Source organism: Eulemur rufifrons, chromosome 10 (genome assembly GCF_041146395.1).
Source record: "Eulemur rufifrons isolate Redbay chromosome 10, OSU_ERuf_1, whole genome shotgun sequence".
Taxonomy (NCBI): Eukaryota; Metazoa; Chordata; class Mammalia; order Primates; family Lemuridae; genus Eulemur; species Eulemur rufifrons.
The window spans coordinates 5,295,569-5,320,904 of record NC_090992.1 but is presented as its reverse complement, the minus strand read 5'-3'; the positions used below and the strand labels follow the sequence as shown (position 1 = coordinate 5,320,904).

At 39.9% G+C, this 25,336-nt stretch overlaps 1 protein-coding gene across 2 annotated transcripts; it reads left to right on the top strand.

Annotated features, from left to right (window-relative positions):
- Window positions 1-6,763: 6,763 nt before the first annotated feature.
- On the top strand, window positions 6,764-25,312 carry CDC23 (cell division cycle 23). 2 transcript variants are annotated; one of them, XM_069484083.1, is made up of 16 exons: window positions 6,764-6,924; window positions 7,012-7,084; window positions 10,905-11,042; window positions 15,263-15,305; window positions 15,826-15,931; window positions 16,036-16,168; window positions 17,733-17,910; window positions 17,996-18,093; window positions 18,241-18,322; window positions 22,224-22,377; window positions 22,500-22,619; window positions 23,229-23,304; window positions 23,623-23,684; window positions 24,383-24,461; window positions 24,538-24,657; window positions 24,858-25,312. In XM_069484083.1, the coding sequence occupies exons 1-16, from the start codon at window positions 6,764-6,766 to the stop codon at window positions 25,026-25,028; spliced, it is 1,794 nt and encodes a 597-aa protein (XP_069340184.1). In that variant the 3' UTR covers window positions 25,029-25,312. The 2 variants fall into 2 exon arrangements, with proteins under 2 accessions (XP_069340184.1, XP_069340185.1); XM_069484084.1 differs by lacking the exons at window positions 6,764-6,924; window positions 7,012-7,084 and adding an exon at window positions 7,112-7,139.
- Window positions 25,313-25,336: the final 24 nt, after the last annotated feature.

Sequence of the window (25,336 nt, the reverse complement as noted above, 5' to 3'; positions counted from 1 at the left end):
ATCTTGGAACATTAATATTTACTATAAAAGGTTAATGTAAATGTGAATGTACTGGTTAATATAACAAGGCTTTAGCGATAAACCTGAGTTTGGCCACCCACTAGCTTTGTGCCATTGCTGTTAACTTCTCAGAGCATCACTTTCCTCATGTATGAAAAGAAGGAAATGACATTTGCCTCCCAGGGTTGTTGTAAGTGTTAGAGAAAACTAAGGGTTAGTTTTCTCTAACAATTAAAGTAATTAGTGCTTACATGCACGTGCACACACACTGCTAATGCCGCTGAATAAATAGAAACTTATGATTTTTCTTCTTATTAGGGCAACGTGGATGGGATGGTCATCTGCCATTGACTGGCCCCTCCAAGAAGGTCATGAAGCCACCTCCAGTATGATATTGCCACTGTAGACATGTGTCTCTAGGACCTGGGTCAGCCTGGGACCAGTCTTAGCTTGGAGGGCAGAGCAGGAGGGAAGGAGGAAGAGGCATTTCATTAGCTTCCAACATCCAGGTGGGCCTTGGGGTAGGCTGGTGTGAGTCGTGAGCTGTCTGGGAAGCCATCCAAAGACAGGAGAGGCCTAAATGTTCAGCGGCTAGTCTACCCCAGCAAAGGTTAAATCCTGAGTCCGTGGTGCCAGCTCAAGACTCCCCACTGGTGTCTCAGCCTCTCTCAGCACAGATCTTTCATCTTCCTGGTTCCCTTCTTATCCCCTCCCCCTTGTTTTTATTTCCTACCACTCCTAAATTTATTGTGGTTGATTCATTCCTGACCTAGAACCAGCTGGGAATCTGTCAAGTGTGAAAGGACCCTGGACCCTGTGCCTGTTGGAAAATCCTTTCATCCTCAAAACAACCCTGTAAGAAAGCTTCTTTTAACATCCTCCTATTCCAGGTGAAAAAACTGTCATTCTAAGAGATAAAGTACATTGCTCATGGTCACTTGGCTAGGAAGTAGCTGAAGTAGGACTTGAACTGAGGACTGACTCCCAAGCCCATGATTTTTCTACTCTAGCTTCAGATAAAGAGTGTTCTTGGGTCTGAGCTGTGCTTTCTACACTTGTGGATCCTGGCAGAGTCTAAGAGCTATGAGGTTTTGTCCTGGAGGGCACATAAGTCCACAGAGTGGCCACTGTGGCCTCCAGAAAGAGCAGGCTGTTTGAAGGTCCTCTGTTGTCTTCTTCAGAAGGCAGGAATTGTGCACTGAGCTTGTGGGATGTGGTATGCTGAGAGTGGAGATTGTTCCATCCAAGTCTGAAAGGGGGGCCTAGAGGTTCCTGAGAACATAAGCAAAATGAAACAAAATAGAGAAGGCAACAGTTTACTTTAAAGTGGTTCCAACAGGTGCCCATGCTATGGCAGTGGTTAGACACATGGGCCTTGGAGTCTGGCAGCCCTGGGTTCAAGTGCCACTCTGACACCTGCTTCTTTGGGTGACCTTTTGCAAGCCATTTAAATTCTCAAAGGCTCAGTTTCTTTGTCTGTAAAATGGAGATGCTAATAGAACTTTGTTGCAAGGATCAAATGATATCAGGCACATAAAGCACTTAGCCTAATACCTGGAACTCAGTCGGTGTTAAAAAAAATAGTATTATTTGTAATAAAACTGAGTTAGGAGTAAACTCCTGTCAAAAATGTTCTAGATCTTGATTTGGGTGGTAGTTATTTGGGTATGTGAATATGTAAAAACTTTAATAGAACTGTACACTTAAGATCACGGTACATTTCACATTTTATTGTATCTTATACCTTGACTCAAAAACCCAAAAACCCAGGAACAAGAAAAAAAAGGGAAGCTCTTGAAAGCCAGCGTTTGTAAAGTGAAAGGGTTCAAATTAAAAAAAAAAAGTTTGTAGTTTAAGATATAGGGGAAAATGTACTGTGAGGTTTGTCAGGCAGTTAATGAATAAAAACATTTTGGTTAACTCCCCCCTGCCCCGATTTTGTAATGCTTATGGTATTTGTCAGTTTTCTTAATTGTATAATTTGTTATAACTTATTAATATTTTATTATTCTCAATGTTCACTTTTGTATTTAAAAAAATGTAAAAACGCCCCCCTCTTTGGTAGGGACTAGCAGGGGGACCCTCTTCTCGACAAGATAAGGATGGAGCCACAGCAGTCAGCTGGCTGGGGCTCAGCCTGCCCCCCCTCCTCAGCCCTTTGGAATCAATGGGTGGCTGGAGCATAGGGGTGTGTGGGAAGTGACAGTTCTGGCCTGCCTGATAGGAGGCCTTGCAGGGGAGCTCCCGTTGCATCATCTTCCCTGGACAGCGTGTGACCAACACAGTGATGTCAATCTGATCAATTCTCCCTCTTTCTAACAGTTCTTAGCAGTGACCTTGGAGGTGAGGCATCCTAGGGGACCTTTACTGAGTAATAGGGCTGAAGGACACTGGGAGGGGGGTGTACCCAGGCTGGGCCACATAAGCTGGGAGCCCCCTTGAGCAGAGCTGGCAGCGAGGCCTCCCATTACATCCTGGGGCCATTACCTTGGGGAGATGGAATTGGACAAGCCTGCTCTTCCATTATGCAAAGAAAGGGCTTTTCAAGTAAATTTCCTTTTAAGTATGAACTTAGATCAGTGAAGATGGGGCCATAATAGCTTTGATGGTCATCATAGCTATTAAAAATACATTTTTCCCTGTGCTCAGGCTGCCTTGTCATCTTCATATCGTTCATCCCCAGAAGACTATGACTCAACCTTTCCCAAGCTTCTGGGAGGCAGGTTAATGTCCATATGTATTTTCAACCTTTTAATTCTTCAACATACATAGTGGATGAAATGTACATGCTTTACACAGCCCATGGATGTATCCAGAATGTGATAAAAACTAAAAGTCATTTCAGGGATGGAGGTGGGTTGTCAGTAGTAACAAAGCCCACCACTCATTGGTCATTGCCTGCAATGCTGGGCTCGCCTCTCTCTTCAGACCATGTTGTGCTGCCTGTTCCCTGCTTAGGTCCTTAGATATATATGGTTCTTTTTTAGCTCAAGGCCCTCAAACTGTTGTCTCTGCCGCCTGGGTGCACTTCCCCCATGCTCAACCAGGCTGTCTCCCACTTATCCTCCAGGTCTCAGCTTGAAGCTAATTTCTTCAATGAAGCCTCCTCTGACATATCTACCTCTAGACCAGGTTAGGGTCTTGTATTGGTTGTCTATCGCTGCATAAGAAACCACCCCAACCAAGCATTTGCTTATGATTCTGCAATTTTGGCTGGATTCAGTCTTTCCTGGGGTTACCTCTGCAGCTGCACTCAGTTGTCGGGTTGACTGGGTGCTGGCTGGTCCTGCAAAGCCTCACTCCTATGTCTGGAGCTTCAGCCAGAATAGTGGGAACCACTGGAACAGCTGGAATGTCTGGCATAGCTGGGAGGCTAATCTGTGGCTTCCTTACCTGGTGGCTTCAGGACAGCAAGAGGGCAAAAGTTAAAGCTGCAAAGTCCCTTGTGGCTGAGGCTCAGAAGTCACATAACATCACTTTCACTGCATTCTATTGGTTAAAGCAAGTCACAGGGCTAATGCAAATTCAAAGGCAGGCGGGGATGTAGACTCCTTGGTGCAAAGTCACATCGCAAAGGGGCATGTATCCAGGAATGGCAGGGCTTGTGGTCTCTTTGCCCATAGCCTGGCACAGGCCTCCTGTCATAGCTCCCTAATTGTTTCCTTCACTGCACTCATCATAACTGTTGCTAAATAATTCCTTGTAGGATCGTTTGTTTTGTCTTTCTCCCCCACTAGACAAAAATGTCTGAGCGTAGGGATTGACTGTCTCATTCAACAGTCTATTCCCAGAGTTTGGCCCACAGCAGGGACTAAGTAGTGGCTAAATGAATATATGGACACCCCCCCTCCCGCCCCACAAAGAATTAACCAGCCCAAAATGTCAGTAATACCGAAGTCGAGAAACCTTGCTAGGAATTGTTTTTTCCGTCCTCACCGGGTTTAGATTTAGTGAGTTCTTCCCGTAGTAGTCAGCCCTCACCCTACTTTGGTCTCTGGTGTTCGGTCCAATACAGCTTTGAGCAACAGCTTTTCTAATCAAGCCCTTTGAAGAGCGGGGAGGGAGGGAATGGCTCCATCTGTCGGACAGATCTGGGATCACAGCAGGAGAAGGCAACAGAGTTTTTCCCAAGAAGGGCCTCAGCTGGGTCAACCCTGACCCGACTACACCCTCCCAGAGCAGCTGGAGAACGTTCAATGGGGCAGGATGGGACCGGATAAAGTTGTTACCAAAGCTGTCATGTGTTTAGTAGCTTGAAATGCTTTCCATCTTATTCTTTCTTTTTGTTTTTTAAAGTTGTGAAACATGAGACATTTATGTCATGCAGTATAGAAGTATGCTTATATACATATACCATACAGCAGACAAGTATAGTTTAAACAATATTGAAAGAAACACCCATGACCCACTACTCAGATTAAGAAATAGAATATTACCAGTTCTTAATTTTATTTTTTTTAATTTGATTTTTTTAAGAGATGGGGGTCTCACAATGTTGCCCAGGCTGGAGTGCAGTGACCATTCACAGGTGTAATCATAGTGTACCATAGCCTCAAACTCCTGGCCTCAAGTGATCCTCCTGTCTCAGCCTCCCAAGTAGTTGGAACTACAGGCATGTACTGCCACGCCTAATTTTTAAATTTTTTGTAGCGATGGGGTCTCGTTTTGTTGCCCAGGCTGGTCTCCAACTCATAGCTTCAAGTGATCCTCTTGCCTTGGCCTCCTGAAGTGTCGGTATTACAGGCATGAGCCACTGCTCCCAGCCATAAAACTTTGATTCAATCAATTTGTTATGCTTTAATCTGTCTCCCCTTTCTGCCCCAGCAATTCTGATAGCCAGTGATTGATCACACAAGGCTGTTGTGAGGATCAGAAGAGATGACACATAAAGTGCCCAGTAAGCAGTTAAAATAAATGTTAATTTTTTCCCTCCCTCTTTCCTTTTCTTCTTCTTCTTTTCTGTCAAATTTTATTTTATTTATTTATTTATATTTATTTTTTTTTTGAGACAGAGTCTCGCTCTGTTGCCCAGGCTAGAGTGCCATGGTGTCAGCCTAGCTCACAGCAACCTCAAACTCCTGGGCTCAAGCAATCCTCCTGCCTCAGCCTGCCAAGTGGTTGGGACTACAGGCATGCGTCACCATGCCTGGCTAATTTTTCTATTTTTTGCAGAGAGTGTAAAGAGTAGGTCTCACTCTTGCTCAGACTCCCAACCTCAAACAATCTTCCTGCCTCGGCCTCCCAGAGTGCTGGGATTACAGGCCGCCCAACTTTATCTTTTTTTTTTGAGACAGAGTCTCACTCTGTTGCCCAGGCTAGAGTGAGTGCCGTGGCGTCAGCCTAGCTCACGGCAACCTCAAACTCCTGAGCTCAAGCGATCCTCCTGTCTCAGCCTCCCGAGTAGCTGGGACTACAGGCATGCACCACCATGCCCGGCTAATTTTTTCTATATACATTTTTAGCTGTCCATATAATTTCTTTCTATTTTTAGTAGAGATGGGGTCTCGCTCTTGCTCAGGCTGGTCTCGAACTCCTGAGCTCAAACGATCGGCCCACCTCGGCCTCCCAGAGTGCTAGGATTACAGGCGTGAGCCACTGCGCCCAGCCTCAACCTTATCTTAAATAAGAAATATAAAACAAATATAAAGTGTGCATCACTTGTGAAACAAAAAGGTAGAATTTTGCCTTCATATACTATAGATTATTTATATTATAGTGCAATTAAGTTGACTTTATAAAACAATCTTTAATAATATATTAATCTAAAGCAACATGCCTTACCTAAAGTCACTTCTATGTAACATGCAAAGAATGACAAAATGCTTCAGAAAATTTCCAAGTGAGTTGGTAAGGTGGTCTATTACTGTGAAAGGGTTCTCAGGTTAAAAGCAAAAAAGGTTGAAAATGTTCACATATTTAAGAACACTGGGCTTTGGAGTCAGATCTGAGTTAAAATCTAGACTCTCTCCTTGGAAGAGTGATGGAAACTCTCTGAGCTTCCGTTTTCCTATCTGTAAAATTGGATTGATACAAATATCATAGTGCTGTTGTTAGGCTTAAACCAGATTTTTTTTCTCCACTCTTTTAGAGATGGAGTCTTGCTATGTTATCCAGGCTGGCGTTGAATTCCTGGGCTCAACCGATCCTTTGAAACCAGATTATACTTGTGCAGATTAAACAGTGCAGAACCTGTCGTAGCGTAAACCTTCAATATATGTTAACTATCTTTTTTCCCCTCTGGGATAAGAAATAGGGTCGATAAAGAGGAAAAAGATTTTCCACATGGGGCGATACATCCTCCTAGTTTTTAAGGGAAAAATCCAGAGGATTTTTGCATCCTTCCTAGTGCACACACATCGCTTTCTCATCCTCTGGCACAGAATCTGCGAAATTACACCTACTTCTTTATTTACATCCTATTTTTCGTCCAATCACATCACCCCTAAGGTAAGAGGCATGCTGCCTTCTCCACCCCTTCTTGCCTCTACTCCCAACCCCAGCTTTCCAGTTCACCTTTCCCCGTAACTCATTTCTTTCCGCCCCGCCCCTTTCTGTATCTCACACTCCCGCCTCAGTAGTTCTTGGCCAAAGGGGATGTAATTGTCTCTTTTTTCCCGCCTCCTCGTGACGTTACCAGAAGTGAGATGTTGGATTGGCTTTTCTTGGCAAAGAGCTGGCCAATGACAGGCGGACTTTTTTGGTGCAGCTCTAGGGCAGCTAGTAATACAGCCGGTGATTGGCTGGAGTGGTCCAAGTCGGGAAAATGGCTGCGAGTACCTCTGCAGTCCAGGTGGCTGTGACCGCGGCTGTGGTGCCGGTCCTGTCCGCAGACGGCGATTTCTCAGATTTGCGGGAGATCAAAAAGGAGCTACTGCTTATTGCGGGCCTTACCCGGGAGCGGGGCCTACTGCACAGTAGCAAATGGTGAGGTGTCGGGGTCGGAAGGGACGGGGCCTGGATCCTCGGCCGTGGGGTCTTGTGGAGCTGATGCAGCTTGTGTGCGTGTTCCAGGTCGGCGGAATTGGCCTTCTCTCTCCCCGCCTTGCCTCTGGCGGAGCTGCCGCCGCCGCCGCCCATTACCGAGGTAAGGCTGTCTCTGGAGTGAGCGCTCTCCGTCTACGGAGGGGTGTGCCCTGAAGGTACTGAATGCCCTGTCACCGAGGGGGAGCAAACTGCTTAGCCGGCATGTTGGTAGGGGGAATGCGAGCATTTAAAGAGCTGCGTGTTATAAGCGGTTGTGGTTTTGTTGAACTTTGAAAGATTTGGTGGTGCTGTTATTTAAGCTAGAGTGAATTAATCAACAATTATTAAGATTTCAGCCTTTTAGATTTTGTAGTAGCCCAACCTACCATAATTATGTCTCGTAATAATAAATATTATCATAAGGATGTCTCATAGTAATAATCACTCCTAAGGTTGAGAAGAATTAAAAAAGGTTTTACCAACAATTCCTACACTGTTGTCTGATTGGCATAGCAAAATGGTTAAGAGTGTGAGTTCTGGATGGAGACAGCCCGGGATTCAAATCTCAGTCAAACTAGTGACCTTTGGCTACTTAACCTCCCGAGCCACAGTTTCCTCATCTGTGAAATGTGGATAAAAATAGTATATACTTAATGGGGATATTGAGAGAATTAAGTAAGATAATACATATAGACTGCTTAGAAGTGTACCTGGCACGTAGGACTCAGTAAAACTAGCTATCGTCATCATCATTTTGATTACTAACAAGGGGAGATGACTTGGTAGGGCAAACATAATGCTCTATGGCTTTCAAGTAGATTTGCATCTATGTTTTAGTCAGATTCTTTACTAGAAACGTCAATGTGGACAAGTGATTTCTAAGTGACAGCCTTCTCATCTATAGATAATATTCATATTAATGGACTGGGTGTAGTAGCTCACACCTCTAATCCTAGCACTTTGAGAGGCAGAGGTGGGAGGATAGCTCAAGTTCAGGAGTTTGAGACCAGCCTGACCAAGAGCGAGACCCCGTGTCTACAGAAAATAGAAAAATTAGCCGGGTGTGGTGGCACATGCCTGTAGTCCTAGCTGCTTGGGAGGCTGAGGCAGGAGGATGGCTTGAGCCCAGTAGTTCAAGTCTGCAGTGAGCTATGATCATGCCTCTGTACTCCAGCCTGGGTGACGGATGACAGAGCCAGACCCTGTCTGGGTGTCGAGGGAGAAAAAAATATGTGTGTGTGTGTGTGTGTGTGTGTGTGTATAAATCATTACTGGATTTTCAAGAATAATAAATAAGACAATAAGAGTGAAGCATATGTTACTCTTTAAGAAATTTTTTTTAACCAATATGATTTATATATGGCTTATTAGCTTTTACTTGTGCCTATTTTCACAGTGCCTAGGCGCGTTGTTGGTCCTGAGTAGGATAAGTAATTGTTGAATGAATAAATAAAGCACAGTGCCTGGTGAGAAGTAGAGATTTACTAAATATCCCCCTCTCCAAAGGGTTCATATAATATACAGGGATTTTACAAATATTGGCGAAACCTGATCATTATTGAATTATTGTAAAGTATTAGCTGTTGGTTAGTTTAATAGCTTTCGACTTACTATGAAACGTATTGATTCAGCAGCCTCTTTGCTAATTTGTTGTACATTTAGTATTTTCATGTCTTCTCTAAAGAGTGTCTCTGAGAAATCCCAGAGAAACATTTTGATTCAATTCAGCCTTTTTTGTTTTGTTTTGTTTTCTTTTTTTTCTTACTTGAAGGCATAGAAATATCAATTCAGCCTTTTTTTTTTTTTTTTTTTTTTTTTTGAGACAGAGTCTCACTTTGTTGCCCAGGCTAGAGTGAGTGCCGTGGCGTCAGCCTAGCTCACAGCAACCTCAGACTCCTCGGCATAAGCGATCCTACTGCCTCAGCCTCCCGAGTAGCTGGGACTACAGGCATGCGCCACTATGCCCGGCTAATTTTTTCTATATAGATTTTTTTTAGTTGTCCGTATAATGTCTTTCTATTTTTAGTAGAGACGGGGTCTCGCTCTTGCTCAGGCTGGTCTCGAACTCCTGACCTCGAGCGATCCTCCTGTCTCGGCCTCCCAGAGTGCTAGGATTACAGGCATGAGCCACTGCGCCCAGCCAAAATTGAAGATTTTTATATTGTTCTCAATGTGTGTAATAGATATTTATTATAGCTTACCCTCAATTTTATATAAACATTACCAAAGAAACACTTAATATAGGTCTTCAACTAGTTATACTCTGTCTTGGACCCTAAGCTTATCTTTTCTGAATATAAGATGTAACTGGGACCAATTGTGGCAACTTGGTTTAAAGAACTGAACCATAGTGCGAAATGCCTCTAAGTTACATTATATGTAACTTTCAGTAGGACATTCTAGGTGCTTCCTGTAAGCAAGAATGAAACTAAAATTTTAAAGTCTGTGTAGTCCAAATAGTAAAACTTTCTGAATTATAGAGGTATATGGAAAGTTAAAAATATATTTTGTATATGTCCTATATAGCATATATGTTTACATAGTCTTGTGTAATCTGAATGATTTTCATCTTAATCCATTTTGTTTTTCTTGAAGATGCCATTGCTTTTTTTTTTTTTCTTCCCCACTCAAAAATAATGAATATTTCTTACTCAGAAAGATATAATGCAGGTGAGGGGTTGGGGGAAAAGAAAGAAGTAAATGGAGAGGAGAGCGGATATGAAAAGGGTCTCCATAATCCTAAAGTAAATGGCCACATTTAGGACATGCTGATCCAACGAAGAAAACACTGAATATGTTTTGGTTCCAGTTTTATGCTGGTGATATTTGGGGCAAGAAGGATGAGGAAAATTAAGTTATGGAAGTTTTAAACAACTCATTCTTAGAATTTGGGAGATTGGTTTTTTTTTTTTTTTTTTTTTTTGAGACAGTCTTCAGTCTTGTGTCTTACTCTGTGGCCTGGCTAGAGTGCAGTGACGTCATCATAGCTCACTGCATCCTCAAACTCCTGGGCTCCAGCTATCCTCCTGCCCCTGCCTCCCAAGTAGCTGGGACTACATGTGCACACCATGACACCCGGCTAGTTTTTCTATTTCTAGTAGAGACAGGATCTCACTCTTGCTCAGGCTGGTCTTGAACTCCTGGCCTCAAGCGAAGCTCCTGCCTCAGCCTCCCAAGTAGCTGGGACTACAGGCACACACCACCACACCTGGCTAAGGAGATTGTATGTTTTTTAGTTAAATGTGCCATCATCTAATTTTTTAAAAATAGAGAAGTATAGTTATGTTGAATCCCTTCAGCAATACTAATTTATGACAGAACTTTATTGAAGTACAAAGATTATATTGCATTTATGCAATATACTGTGTAATATACTTATGCTGTAGACTGTGCAATCACAGGAATTTAAAAGACAGAAGAAGGAAGAGAATGCCAGATATTAATGCTGGACATTTTATGTCAATTTTTCATGTTTTCTTCATATTAAATCTGTAAGATCAGTGTTATTGTCTCCATTTTACAGATGAAGATATGGTGCTTAGAGAAGCTAAGTAACTTCCCTACTAATGTCATGAAACCAGGAAATCAAGGAGTCAGAATTTGAATCTACATCCTTAACAAGAAAGCCTATTCAACTTCTTACTATGTTTATAGAAACAATACAAGTTTCTGAGTGCGTTGACTTAGTTTTTTAAATTTTTGCTTTTTTCTCCAAATTTTTATTTTTAAAAAGTATTTTAGAAAAAAAAAGTTGTATGGCTTTACATGGTAATAAAATAAATATATAAAAATAATATATATATGCATTTATATATGTTAGGTTTTTGTGAGAAGGAAAATAAACATTTTTTTCTTACATTTTGAAGTTAATGAATATGCATCTTAGATTTGAACTTTTGTTGTCTCATTCCTAACTATTTGCATAAACTTGTCTCTTCCAGGAGGATGCTCAGGATATGGATGCATACACCCTGGCCAAGACCTACTTTGACGTTAAAGAGTATGATAGGGCAGCGCATTTCCTACATGGTTGCAATAGCAAGAAAGCCTATTTCCTATACATGTATTCCAGATACCTGGTGAGGGCCATTTTAAGATGTCTTTCTGCCTTCAGTGAAGCATCTGTATTTACAAACAAGTGGAAAACGTTTAATCTTTTAAATATCTTAGCAATATGCCGCTGAGTGAATGTACTTTACAAATACTTAACAATAATAAAAAAAGATATCATAAATAAAGCTGAAAAAAATGACAGTGTGGAAGAAAATATTTTTAGGAGTGACTAATAGGATGATTTGTAACAACCTGACTATTTGCTTTAGGTTATATATAGTTCTTCAGGACTGCGAATTGATGTTATTTTGTAAGAATTAAGTTAAAAGGCCTGGGTTGATTTTTAAATTTGTAAACTCAGTTATCATTTTATTTATAATATATTTGTTGTTTTTGTTTTATGACTATTAAAAGCTATGAATGTAAAGGTTAACACAAGTAAATTAATTTAATACTGTATTGAATATAATTTAGGTGTAATTTATTATTTTACTTTAGAACATTATGAATACACTTTCTTTTTATTAGTTGTTATATTCTATATAAATGGATTTTAAAAAAAACATCTTATATGTTTATTTCCAGGTACATACATGTTGAGATCTCTTATCTGAAATGCTTGGGGTGAGGTGTTTCAGATTTTGGACTTTTTTGGATTTGGGAATATTTGTGTTATACTTAGCGGTTGAGCATCTCTAATCCAAATATACAAAATCTGAAATGTTCTAAATAGCATTTTCTTTGAGTGTCATGTTGGCACTCAAAAAATTTTGGAACATTTCGGATTTCAGATTTTCTGATTTGGGGTGCTCAACCTGTATTAGCATAGTTTTTTTTTTTTTTTTTTGAGACAGAGTGTCACTCTGTTGCCTGGACTAGAGTGCCGTGGCGTCAGCCTAGCTCACAGCAACCTCATACTCCTGGGCTGAAGCAATCCTCCTGCCTCAGCCTCCCGAGTAGTTGGGACTACAGGCATGCGCCACCATGCCTGGCTAATTTTTTCTATATATTTTTAGTTGTCCAGCTAATTTCTTTCTATTTTTATGGTAGAGACGGGGTCTTGCTCTTGCTCAGGCTGGTTTCAAACTCCTGAGCTCAAACGATCCGCCCGCCTCGGCCTCCCAAGTACTAGGATCATAGGCATAAGCCACCCCACCCTGCCTTTAGCATAGTTCTTATTTGTCAAGTGTGGTAGCTTCTTGGATTTATAGACTATGTTTAATTAATCTTTTTTTCCGAATATTTTATTGTGGTAAAATACACATAAAATTTATTATCTTAACCATTTTTAAATGTACAGTTCAGTGGTCTTAAATAGTTTCATAACGTTGTGCAGCCATCACCACCATCCATCTCCAGAACTCTTTTTTTCTTGTAAAGTTGAAACTCTACACCTATTAAACAATAACTCCCCATTGCCCACTTCCTACAGTCCCTGGCAACCACCATTCTACTTCCTGTTTCTGTGATTTTTGTTTTTTTTTTAAGAGATGGGGTCTTACTCTGTTGCCCAGGCTAGACTGCAGTAGCTCGATCGTAGCTCACTGCAGCCTTGAACTCTTATGTTTAAGCTTCCCGAATAGCTAGGACTACAGACATGCACCACCCCTGGCCAATTTTGTTTTTCATTTTTTTAGAGACAGGATCTCGCTATGTTGTCCATGTTGGTCTTGAACTCCTAGCTTCAAGTGATCCTCCCATCTCAGCCTCTGTAGTCACTGGCTTTACAGGCATGACTCTGTCTTTATGATTTTGACTACCCTAAGTATCTCGAATAAGTGGAATCATGCAGTGTTTATCTTTTTGTGACTGGCTTATTTCACTTACCCTAATGTTCTCAAGGTTTATCCATGAATTTCCTTCTTTTTCAAGACTTAATAATATTCCATTTTGTGTACATACCACATTAGGCTTATCCCCATAAACTTAAGAAAGATACTTTGAAATTGCAGGATTTAAAAAGTTTCTCTTTTACATAAAATCTTTACCTGTGTAGAAGCACTTTTTTTTTTTTTTTTTTTTTGAGACAGAGTCTCACTCTGTTGCCCAGGCTAGAGTGAGTGCCGTGGCGTCAGCCTAGCTCACAGCAACCTCAAACTCCTGAGCTCAAAGGATCCTCCTGTCTCAGCCTCCCGAGTAGCTGGGACTACAGGCATGCACCACCATGCCCGGCTAATTTTTTCTATATATGTTTTTAGCTGTCCATATAATTTCTTTCTATTTTTAGTAGAGATGGGGTCTCGCTCTTGCTCAGGCTGGTCTCGAACTCCTGAGCTCAAACGATCCGCCCACCTCGGCCTCCCAGAGTGCTAGGATTACAGGCGTGAGCCACCGCGCCCGGCCAAGAAGCACTTATTAGGACAAATTATAGTAGAATAAGAGGCAATAGTTGCTGAATTATGGGAGAAAAAATTTCCTTAAGACAAATGTATAAAATGTTTAAAAAAGAGGAAAATCTGAATACTTTTTAATTTTTTATTTGAAAATAATTTCAAACTAACAGAAAAGTTGCAAGAATAAGAATAGTACAAGGGATACCCATGTACCTTTTGTCCAGATTCATATATTATGAATATTTTGTTCTATTTGATTTATTATTTCTCTCCTTTCTTTCTCTCTACACACACACACACACACACACGCACACTTTTTTTCCATCTGAACCATTTGAGAGTAAGTTGCAGGTATGATACTTTACCCCTAAATGCTTCAGTGTGCATCTCCTTAGAATAAGGATATTTTCTTAAATAATCACAGTATAGTTATTACCTTCAGTAAATTTAACATTGATACCATGCTTTAATCTACTATGGAATTCCAATTTTGTCAATTGACCTAGCGGTATCTTCTATAGCTTTTCTCCCTCAGTACAGTCTAGGATCAGGAATTATATTTAGTTATCATGTTTCTTTAATCTCTTCTTATCTGGAACAGCCTTTGTTTGTCTTTTATGACTTTGACATTTTTTTGAAGTTTATGGTTCTCCCCTCCCTCCTTTCTTTTTCTTTTTTTAAATTAACAGACTTTATTTTTTAGAGTAGTTTTTAGCTTCACAGCAAAATTAAGCAGAAATACAGGAGTTCCCCTGTTACCCCTTCCACAAATATGCAGCTTCTCCCACCATCAATATCCTACATGAGTGTGCTGTATTTGCTTTACTCAGTGAACTGGCATTGATGCATTATTATTGACAGAAGTCCATAGTTGACATTAGGGTTCAATCTTTGTATTGTACATTCTATCGGTTTTGACCCTTTTTATTTTCAACAGAACATTCTTCGTTTTGGATATATCTAATGTTTTTCCCACAACGTATCGCATCTGGTGATACACAATGTCCATAAACCCCTCACTGCTAATGTTAATTTTGATCACTTGGTCAAGATGTTGTCCATTTTCTTCCACTGTATAGTAACTATTATTTCCCTTGGAACTAATCAGCAATCTGTGAGGATATACTTTAAGACCATGCAAATATCTTCCTCCTCATAAAAATTTCCCTCTAAATTTAATATCCATTGTTAATTTCTGTCTGAAGCACTCTTTTTTTTTTTTTTTTTTTGAGACAGAGTCTCACTCTGTTGCCCCAGCTAGAGTGAGTGCCGTGGCGTCAGCCTAGCTCACAGCAACCTCAAACTCCTGGGCTCAAGCGATCCTACTGCCTCAGCCTCCCGAGTAGCTGGGACTACAGGCATGCACCACCATGCCCGGCTAATTTTTTCTATATATGTTTTTAGCTGTCCATATAATTTCTTTCTATTTTTAGTAGAGATGGGGTCTCGCTCTTGCTCAGGCTGGTCTCGAACTCCTGAGCTCAAACGATCCGCCCACCTCGGCCTCCCAGAGTGCTAGGATTACAGGCGTGAGCCACCGCGCCCGGCCTGAAGCACTCTTTACTATAATGCTGCAGAATAATGATTTTCCACTCTCACACTCTCTCCACATTCAACATCTTCTCTAAGTAGGAGGCTTCCCTCCCCTTCTCCATTTATTTATCTATTTATTTAATATCAGTATGGGTTCATAGATTCCTATATTTTTAATTGTTTATAGTAAATTACTGGACTTAATTTTTTTGGTGCTCAGATTATCTCTGATTTGACCAGTGGAAGCCCCTGTGTAGTTGTTTAAAATTAGTGACTGAAAGTGGATGCCCTGTTGGTTAAACTTTGCACTTTAGGTAGAATTGAGCTGCTAGTTTGGGGATAAATTGATAAAAAACCTATTTGTTTCTTTTCTCTTACAGTCTGGAGAAAAAAAGAAAGATGATGAAACAGTTGATAGCTTAGGTAAGAATTTCTGTCTTTTACCTTTTGACCTAAAAAGCAGGGTTGCAAACTTAAATGTCTGCAGGAGCCAGGCAGGTAATATCAATGAAGTGAGGATGGTTGTTGCAAATGGAAAGCACATGGCTTATCTTAGCTGCCTGGTTCTCACCCAGCTCTGGCTGAGGGCTGCTTTGGGGTAATCTGGATCTGATGTTGTTAGGGCTTTATTCCTTGGTCCCTCCCTGTTTCCTGCAACCCAAAATTCAAATTTGTAGTTGAGGTTTCTGATTGTTAAACATTCATAGGTAATTCAAATTTTTAAAAAACTGTGTGGGCCTAACAAAATATGACTGCAGATCCATTATCAGTTGCACTTTCTGGAATAAAGTAAATGGGTTGTGTAAGAAATCAATTGGCCACTTGTGAGTGTTTGCCAGAGGTTTTAGGTATAATTTTGGTTGATGCTAAAGGGAATATCTGTATCTATGAAAATGAAAACCAGCATCCTACTCTTAGATCAGAGACTTTCTTTCTTTGTTAGGCCCCCTGGAGAAAGGACAAGTGAAAAATGAGGCTCTTAGAGAATTGAGAGTGGAGCTCAGCAAAAAACACCAAGCTCGGGAACTTGATGGATTTGGCCTCTATCTGTAAGTGTTAGAGTAATTTGGAACTTTCTAGAACATTCTCCTGAATAGAAGGGAGATGTTATAAGGCATTAACTTCACCTTTAATTGTTTCCTTTTTTTCCCAGCTATGGTGTGGTGCTTCGAAAACTGGACCTGATAAAAGAGGCCATTGATGTGTTTGTGGAGGCCACTCATATTTTGCCTTTGCACTGGGGAGCCTGGTTAGAACTCTGTAACCTGATCACGGACAAAGAGATGGTAAATTGAGATGAGCTATGTGAAGAACCCTCCACTTCAAGGCTTATGTAATTCTGTAATAATGTAGGAGTGGAGGAAGAGTTTTGTCAGACCTTTGGTTACACCTCTAGTCTCTTCCACTGCTTTGGAATTTAGGTCTTTCTTTGAAAGACTAATGACTAGCTCTTGTTCAATAGTCGCTGTTGGATTTGCATCAGTTATATTAGGATTTTTTTTTCATATTCATGTTTTCACACTCAGGTTTTATGATAACTTATTTTATAGACTAAATGTTACAGTTTTTCCTCCAATTCCAAACATGCTATAGAAAAAGTTTCTCTAATATCAAGGATTACATGAAAACAACTTCTGAGCTGTCATGGATTCTGTAAAGATTTGGAGATTTGTTTATTAATGAAATAATGTGTATGACATTGCTTTATAAACTGTAATCATTTTATTAGTCATTATTAAGGACATTGTCTATAGTGTTTATTTGGCTGTTCTTTAGTAGTTAATGGAGGCAGCAACACACTTCCCTTTGTTAGCTCTAAAGAGCCAAAGACTGGTTAATTTTGCCTAGTCATGAGTCACACTACTATGTCTGTGTCTGAAATCTTGTCTTGGTTTACTTGTATTCATCTATTTCTAACTGCCTACTAGACTTTCATTGAAAGTTTGTTTTATCTCTGAACTCGAAATACGCAAAACCAAATTTCTCATCTTGCCTACCAGATTCTCTCTCTTCCTCCCAGCTTGATAGATTCTTACTAGTATCCTAGTATCACTATTTCTCAAAGTACCCAATCTTGACACCTCAGAGTCATATTTGTCTCTCCCCTTTCTCTTGTCTCCCTTAAGCCAGGCGTGAGACATTGCCATGGCCTTGGTTACTTTCCTGTATACATCTTTTTCTCTGGTTTCCTTTGGCATATCAGTTATCATCTCAAATGTGGATTACTTATAAGTAATAGATACTTTCTATCTAACATTCCCATTTTTATATATCCATTTCCAAGCCCTCCTGCATACTGTTTCCAAACTTATTCTTAAAGCACCCATGTCATCATGTTATCCTCTTGCTAAAAATTGCAGTGGTTTCCTATTGCCTCTCATTTTCTGTTGCACCATAGTATCCACCCTACCAGTTCAATCTTGTTTTTTCCACAACTTGCCAGTGCATAGCCTCCTCTCAAACCAGGCTAGTTTCCTCGTCCTACTCACCCACACTCATCATGACTCTTTTTTGCCTCTATTTACGTTGTTGCCCTTGCCTAGAATATTGTCTTCGTTCTCTCCCTTTCCCTTTTTCTATTCAAATCCTACTCATACTCTAAGGTTCACCTCAATCCTTTCTTAATTCTTTGAAGCCTTTTCCAACTAGGCCATTCCTCCCTATTGTGCTTATAAGTCATATTCACTTAGACTACCTTGTGTTCATTATTAGTACTCTAATAAAATTTTAGTGATAAATTCCTTTAGACAATAAAGATAGTTTCTGGATGTTTGTTTGGGAGAGAGGTCCTGGATGTTGGTTTGGGAGAGAGGTCAAATTATATTGTGTCCCTCTCTCTTTTGCTGCCAGCTGAAGTTCCTGTCTTTGCCAGACACCTGGATGAAAGAATTTTTTCTGGCTCATATATACACAGAGTTGCAGTTGATAGAGGAGGCCCTGCAAAAGTATCAGAATCTCATTGATGTGGGCTTCTCTAAGAGCTCATATATTGTTTCCCAAATTGCAGTTGCCTATCACAACATCAGAGGTGAGTGAATAAGGACAATGAAATACCATCAGACTCTGAGAGCTGCACTGTGTTGTTTTCTGAACTGTTTTTCTTCTTTCTGTAGATATTGACAAAGCCCTCTCCATTTTTAATGAGCTAAGGAAGCAGGACCCTTACAGGATTGAAAATATGGACACATTCTCCAACCTTCTTTACGTTAGGGTGAGCTGATGCCCTTTCTTGGGCTTGATTAAGCTCTTTTGTGCTTTAATCTTCTGGGTTGGATTGTCACTCAGTTGTGTTAGCTATAGGAAAAATAATTTAGGGAGTTCCTTTTTTGTGCTTAGATCATCTTTCTCTTTCTTCTAGAGCATGAAATCTGAGTTGAGTTATTTGGCTCATAACCTCTGTGAGATTGATAAATATCGTGTAGAAACGTGCTGTGTAATTGGTAAGAGTTAACTGCATTTTTTTCTTTTAAGATTTTTCTTTAAGTAACACAAATGTGAAAATAACAGTATTTAAAGTGTCAAAGGTGACAGAATTATATACCATAGAATGTGAAAGCTCACTGTAATCCCACCCAAAAGATTGTTTCGTGAACATGATTCCAGAATATTTTTCTGTGCAAATATTAAAAATTGTGTGAGTAGTTTGCTTGCAAAATCTGTATCATTATACATACTGCTTTATAATGTCCTTTATTTAAACTTAATTATATATCTTTGCCTTCTTTCCATGGTAGTACATTTCAATTTGTATTATTTTTGATAGCTATCTAGCATTTTATAGATGTACCATTTTTATTTAATCATTTTCTATAGATAAGTTGTAGCCACTGTTTGTTAATATAAATATTGTTTCAGAAAACATCTTTGTACATGTACATTTATTTTTGCATACTTATGCAACTATTTCTATGTAATAAATTCCTAGCAGTGAAAGGCTGGATCAAAGGTGTATATGTTTTAAACTTTTTTTTTTTTTTTTTGAGACAGTCTCGCTCTGTTGTCCGGGCTAGAATGCTGTGGCATCAGCCTAGCTCACAGCAACCTCAAACTCCTGGGCTGAAGCAATCCTCCTGCCTCAGCCTTCCGAGTAGCTGGGACTATAGACATGAGCCACCATGCCCGGCTAATTTTTATATATATATATTTTTAGCTGTCTAAATCATTTCTTTCTATTTTTTTATTAGAGACGGGGTCTCGCTCTTGCTCAGGCTGGTCTTGAACTCCTGACCTTGAGCGATCCTCCCGCCTCGGCCTCCCAGAGTGCTAGGATTATAGGCGTGAGCCACCGTGCCTGGCCTGAAATTGAGTTTTAACTTAAATAATCAGGTCTGGGGTACAGACAACTGATATAACTGATTTTTTTCTGAATCAAACTAAAAAACTGAATCTAAACAGATTTTAAAAAATATATGGAGGTTTTGTTACTTGGTTGTTTTACTAAAATGAAATCATATCATGTATTTACTCTGTAATTTGCTTTTTTCACTTGATGGTAAATCACAGTCTCTACAAGTTAGTATCTATACATCTAAATCTACCGTTTTTATCTAGTTTATTTATATATATATACACAATTTATACATAAAGGAGATTTTTTAAAGTACATCTTTTGCTAGCTTCACCTTTCCCCCTTTAAATTACTTATGTTAACATGTTAACACGGTCTCATACCACGTAAGAAATATATACATATACAGGGTTTAATGGGCTGTTTGCTTTATAAAAATAGGATATTATATACGTATCTCTGCATTTTTCTTTTCTCACTCAACAGTACCTTGTGAAAATTCCTCCAAGTCTGGGTATACCTGTCATTCATTTTTTATTTTTAAAAATGTAGCTTTATTGAGGTATAATTTACATTCCATAAATTTCACCCACTTTAAGTTTACAGTTAAATGAGTTTTTGTAAATTTATGGTTTGTAACCATCACCATAATCCAGTTTAGAATACTCCATCACCCCCAAAAGTTCCCTTGTGTCTATTTGCAGACGGTCCCATTCCCATACCCCAGCAACCACTTCTTTGCTTTCTATCTCTATAGTTTTGCCTGCTTATATAAATGGCATCTTGCACTATTTAGTCATTACTATCTAGCTTCTTTCAGTTGGCATGTTTTTGAGGTTCATCCGTGCTATAGCATGTATTGAGAGTTCTTTTTATTGCTGAATAGTATTCCATTGTTTGGATATACCACATTCTGTTTATTCATTCACTGGTTGATGTCAGACAGACAGCTTTTATACTCTTCAAATAAACTTTTTCACAGAATCCTAAAATCTTTCACTTGCACTTTTCAAGACTGATGATAATAGAACGGCTTTGATTCTTGTGGGAGAGGGAAGCTCAGAGCTCTACCTTTTTTTTTTAAGTGTATAAATTATGATTCGTTAGAAGGTGATAATTTCCATAGAACAAAAATAGGGCATTGTAAGAAGGATTGAGAGAGTGAAGATGGGTTGAATTGCAATTTTTTTTGGTACAAAATATTTTACATATTTATGGGGTACATGTGAATATTTTTTACATGCATAGAATATGTAGTGATCAAGTCAGAGTATTTGGGATGTCCATCACCTTGAATATTTATCATTTCTATGTATTGGTAACATTTCAAATACTCTCTTCTAGCTACTTTGAAATATATAATACCTTGTTGGTAACTATAGTCACTCTACTCTGCTGCTGAATATTGGGGCTTTTTTCTTCTATCGAACTGTATGTTTGTACCTACTATGCAACTTCTCTTTATCCCCTCCTTCCACCCACATGCCCTTCCCAGCCTCCAGCATTTATCATTCTATTCTCTATCTCCATGAGACCAACATTTTTAGCTTCCACATATGAGTGAGAACATGCCATATCTGTCTTTCTGGGCCTGGCTTAGTTCACTTAACGTAATGACCTCCAGGTCCATCCATGTTACTGCAAATGACATGATTTCATTCTTTTTTTTATGGCCAAATGATATTCCATTGTGTGTATATACCACATTTTCTTTATCCACTTGTCTGTCGATAGGTTGATTCCATATCTTTGTTATTGTGAATAATGCCATGATAAACAAGCAAGTGCAAGTATTCCTTTGATATGTTGATTTTCCTTTGGAGAAGTAGTAAGTAGTAAGATTGCCGGATGGTATGGTAGTTCTATTTTTAGGTTTTTGAGAAATCTCTGTGTTTTCCACAGTGGTTGTACAACAGTGTATCAGAGTTCCTTTTTCTCTGCATCCTTGCCAGCATCTGTTATTTTTTTCTTTTTAATAATGGCCATTGTAACTTGGGTAAGATGATATTGTGGTTTCGATTTGTGTTTCCATGATGATTACTGATGTTGAGTTTCTTTTCATATGCCTGTTGGCCATTCGTATGTCTTTTTTTGAGAAATATCTATCCATGTCCTTAGCCCACTTTTTAATGGGATTTTTTTTTTTTTATTGTCCAATTGTTTGAGTTCCTTTTATACTCTGGGTATTAGTCCCTTGTCAGATGAATAGTTTACAAATATTTTCTGTTATTCAACAGTTGTCTCTTCCCTGACAGAGCTCTACATTTTTACCCTTGATGTACCTCCTTAGAAATCTAGGCTCTAAGGAATATTAGTTTGAAAACAACCAATCTAAAGCATACTCTGGAAATTTCCTACTCTTTTTTTTTTTTTTTTTTCTTTTTTTTTGAGACAGAGTCTCACGCTGTTGCCCAGGCTAGAGTGAGTGCCGTGGCGTCAGCCTAGCTCACAGCAACCTCAAACTCCTGAGTTCAAGCGATCCTCCTGTCTCAGCCTCCCGAGTAGCTGGGACTACAGGCATGCGCCACCATGCCCGGCTAATTTTTTCTATATATATTTTTAGCTGTCCATATAATTTCTTTCTATTTTTAGTAGAGGTGGGGTCTCGCTCTTGCTCAGGCTGGTCTCGAACTCCTGAGCTCAAACGATCCGCCCACCTTGGCCTCCCAGAGTGCTAGGATTACAGGCGTGAGCCACCGTGCCCGGCCTGGAAATTTCCTACTCTTTATTAAGAAAAATCTGTATCTGGTTCCACTTAGAGGTTGGAATAAAAAATAAGGAAAGAAAAAATATATATAAATGTTATATCCAGATGAGATAAAATGAAAAACTTGGAACGTTTAGGAACACTTTTTTAAAAAAATAGAACATGTGATAGATGAAATATATTTCCCAGGGGAATGATATTTCCCTTGTGTACAACTGGTTTTTTTGCCAGGACTTTAAGGCAAATAGGTTATAGTTTCATGCCTACTTGGTAGAATGCTGTCTTTTTTAATGGACTCTTATTTTTACCTTTCTTCTCATTTTTTTTTTGTTTTGTTTTTAATCAGGCAATTATTATAGTTTACGTTCTCAGCATGAGAAGGCAGCCTTATATTTCCAGAGGGCCCTGAAATTGAATCCTCGGTATCTTGGGGCCTGGACACTGATGGGACATGAGTACATGGAAATGAAGAACACATCTGCTGCTATCCAGGCTTATAGGTGAGCACCTAGTTGAGGGGTGAGGTGGAGCAGATTGCTGTGGTATCAGGAGCCTCTATTGAGCCTGCAAGTTGCTAACCTTGATTCTGCCCTCTTACCAGTCTGTCTTTTCCATTTCTTAGACATGCCATTGAGGTCAACAAACGGGACTACAGAGCTTGGTATGGCCTTGGGCAGACCTATGAAATCCTTAAGATGCCATTTTACTGCCTTTATTATTACAGACGGGCCCACCAGCTTCGGTAAGTCTTGTCACTTGACAATGTGTTTGGTGTAGGAAGGGCTAATAACTTTTCTTTTGATAGCTACTGATGAATCACAGTGAATGGTTTTAGACTCTTGGAGACCTGAGTTTAAACTTCCTAAATATTGTTTGGTCTTTTCTGAGACAGGGTCTTCCTCTTTTGCCTAGGCTGGAGTGCAGTGGTGGCAGTGTTATAGCTCATTGCAACCTCATACTCCTGGGCTCAAGCAATCCTCCTGCCTCAGCTTTCCCGGTAGCTGGAATTACAGGTGCATGCCACCACCATGCCTGGGTAATTTTTAAGTATTTTGTAGAGACAGGGTCTCGCTATGTTGCCCAGGCTGGTCTTAAACTCCTGGCCTCAAGTGATCCTTCCACCTTGGTCTCCCAAAGTGCGGAGGTTATAGGCATGAACCATTGCATCCAGCCTTGTCGTGTTTATTTAATATATAACTAACAGTGTAATTACAAAGTAATCTAATTATGAAGCATTAGGTTAAAAACTAGTCCTTTTGTAGATTTGAAATAGCAGTTATGCTGGTTCTTCAAGGGAGGATGACTTCAGTTACTAATAAAGTCTTTGCTCAGACTGCCAATTCTTTTTCAGGCCCAATGATTCTCGTATGCTGGTTGCTTTAGGAGAATGTTATGAGAAACTCAATCAACTAGTGGAAGCCAAGAAGGTACCTGAAATTGGGTTCTGAAGAATTTGAATGGATCTGTTGTTTAGATAAATGTTGTGCTATCTGTGCTATAATTTTTCCCTTATTCTGATCTACCTGGAAAGTCTGAATATTTATAGGCGTATAGGGTAAAAGCAAATCTTGGCCAAGATCATCAGTAGGAATGTCAGTATGAAGCCTGGACCTATCAGAGCTAGTAAAAATGCCTTACATTCTGCAAGTCTGAACTTCTGGGAGGCTTTCAGGGCCTTAGCCTTTATATGATTAGTCGTAGCACATGGGACAGTGGTCAAAGTGACGAGTTTATTTTTTTGACAGTGTTACTGGAGAGCTTACGCCGTGGGAGATGTGGAGAAAATGGCTCTGGTGAAACTGGCAAAGTGAGTGAAAGGAGTGAAATGCTGTTGATATTTGTGTTGGCTTCTCTGGGATGTAGGTCTTGGATGTTCTAGAGCCTCCCATCTATCTACCATCCTTCATGGGTGTGGGGATGTAGCAGGGTGTCTGAATGCTAGTTTGTGAATTTAGCCATCTTGACTCTAGAGAATGCTACTTTGAAGGGGGAATTGCTTTCCTATTAGGCAAGGGATTAAGAATGAATTGAGGAAAAATGAAATTTGTGTCAGAGCAGTCTGTGAACACAACTTTATAAAATACTGATCTCTTCTTCCTGATAAGGGCCAGAAAAATTAGGAATAACTCAGAAATAGTAGGCACGAGGTTCTTAAATGCAGTTTCATTCCTGCTGGTTCTTTTCTGAGTTCTTAGAAAAATATCTGAGTTGCTTGGTATCTTTTTTAATCTCTGGGTATTACCAGAGAATTTTTAAAGAATGTTATCCAGCTTAAGTATTTACTAACTCTCCATCATTAGTAGCAGAGTCATGATTCTAAGTTCTGATAATGGTAACAAGCACATCTTGTGGGCACTAATTATTCTAGGTCCCAGGGTATCATATATGTCAAAATTTGTACTTGTCTATGTATTGTCATTTTTTGGTCTTAATTATGTGCTTTTACTTTTTGTTACTAACTTGCTTCAAGATCTGATTTGTACTAAAGACCAATTTCTTTTGTAGGCTTCATGAACAATTGACTGAGTCAGAACAGGCTGCCCAGTGTTACATCAAGTATATCCAAGATATCTATTCCTGTGGGGTATGTGTCATAGCATGGGATTTGTGTTGCTGATCTTATTATTATCACCTCAGTCATTCCTGCTTTCCCTTTCTAGGAAATAGTGGAACACTTGGAGGAAAGCACTGCTTTCCGCTATCTGGCCCAGTACTATTTTAAGTGCAAGCTGTGGGATGAAGCTTCAACTTGTGCCCAGAAGTGCTGTGCATTCAATGATGTGAGTGTCAGTTCTTTAATAAAGGGTTTGGATTTTAGGCTAGAACATTTGATCTTTACCATGATTTGGGTGGAAGGTGCATAAGAATGTAAGTAGAAAGCCTACCATGATCTGTGGAACTTGTATATCAGTATCTTAATAACCTATTTTTGAGAATAGCCTTGGGCATATTTTAAAACAGTTCCCTAACTTTGTTTCAGACCCGGGAAGAAGGTAAGGCCTTACTCCGGCAAATCCTACAGCTTCGAAACCAAGGCGAGACTTCCACCACTGAGACGCCTGCTCCCTTTTTCCTCCCTGCTTCACTCTCTGCTAACAACACTCCCACACGCAGAGTTTCTCCACTCAACTTATCTTCTGTCACACCATAGTTGGCTACTTTCAAGCCAGCACGTTGCTAGGCCCATCTTAAGCCTTACCTCCACAAACAGAATGGTCACATCTGTTCTTCCAAGGACCACAGCTCTTCTTGTTTCTACAGATGGAAACAGCTCCATGGAGACAGTTTATATAATCACCTTCAGAAGCAGATTGACAGAATAATACTGGCAGGAAGACATTGTCTTTTACCAGTTAGAAGCACTTCTATCTCCCTTCTGTTGAGAGTGGCTTTGGATCCTGGCTGTCTTCTCAGAGCTGTCTCCCCCCCCCCCCCCCCCCAAAAAAACCCATCCCCTTT

Bases quoted from the DNA above. Each gene is read 5' to 3' on its own strand.
- CDC23 (XM_069484083.1), top strand. From the start codon at position 6,764: ATGGCTGCGAGTACCTCTGCAGTCCAGGTGGCTGTGACCGCGGCTGTG. The intron at 23,305-23,622 runs GTACCTGAAATT...TTTTTTTGACAG, and splicing joins AACTAGTGGAAGCCAAGAAG to TGTTACTGGAGAGCTTACGC. The intron at 24,658-24,857 runs GTGAGTGTCAGT...ACTTTGTTTCAG, and splicing joins AGTGCTGTGCATTCAATGAT to ACCCGGGAAGAAGGTAAGGC.